Source organism: Priapulus caudatus, unplaced genomic scaffold, assembly GCF_000485595.1.
Source record: "Priapulus caudatus unplaced genomic scaffold, Priapulus_caudatus-5.0.1 Scaffold866, whole genome shotgun sequence".
Classification (NCBI taxonomy): domain Eukaryota; kingdom Metazoa; phylum Priapulida; class Priapulimorpha; order Priapulimorphida; family Priapulidae; genus Priapulus; species Priapulus caudatus.
In genome coordinates, this window is record NW_014577927.1 from 109,052 (window position 1) to 109,865 (window position 814).

The window sequence follows — 814 nt, forward strand, 5'->3', positions numbered from 1 at the left end:
AAAAATAACAATTTAGTTGTATATCACACTATTTCTGGTCTCAATGTGCTACGACTTATCAGCGAACCAACAGCTGCAGCTATTGCATATGGACTTGACAATAAAGGTCAGGTGTGTGACTCATGCAGCTAGTTACATTCTTTCTTGGGTGTATGTGAAGTAAACAACTACATAAAGTCTAATATTAAAAAAAATAAACTAAACTATACCAGGTTGTGATTTGCACCTGAACTCCTTGTTGCTGCTGCTAGTGGTCACAAAACCTAAATGTACCCATTATATTTATCGGTCATTATAAGACCTTGTTGTTTGTTAGGGTCATGGAGAGCGCAATATACTCATCTGCGATCTGGGGGGTGGTACTTTCTCACGATGGAGACATCTTCCTTACCTCCTAAATGCGTATTACCAGAAGTAGATTTCACCTCAAAGATGCCGCCGTCTTCAATGGCCAGTCGTCCTTCAATGTGCCGCGTAAAACGTAGTGTGGTGCTCGATACGTAAACTTTGCATGGGTGTTGTAAAATAAGATGCACTGTTATCAGGTTTCAACGATTGCTATGTAAATATTTTTAGGAGAAGACTTTGACAACCGCATGGTCGCTCACTTTATGCAGGAGTTCAAGAGCAAACACAAGAAGGATATGAGTGCCAACAAGCGCGCAGTCAGGCGTCTAAGCACATACTGCGAGACAGCAAAGCGCAGCCTCTCCTCAAGCATTCGTGTTAGGTGTGTGTGTGTGTGTGTGTGTGTGTGTGTGCGTGCGTGCGTGCGTGCGTGCGTGCGTGCGTGCGTGCGTGTGTGCGTGCGTGC

General features: G+C 44.2%; 1 protein-coding gene across 1 annotated transcript in view; it reads left to right on the forward strand.

Annotated features, from left to right (window-relative positions):
* Positions 1 to 398: 398 nt before the first annotated feature.
* Positions 399 to 814, forward strand: part of LOC106814065 (heat shock protein HSS1-like) — a 994-nt gene continuing 578 nt past the window's right edge. The window contains exons 1-2 of the mRNA XM_014818335.1: positions 399 to 474; positions 577 to 730. Coding sequence (XP_014673821.1) covers positions 399 to 474; positions 577 to 730 — 230 coding nt within the window. The remainder of the gene's footprint in view (positions 475 to 576; positions 731 to 814) is intronic.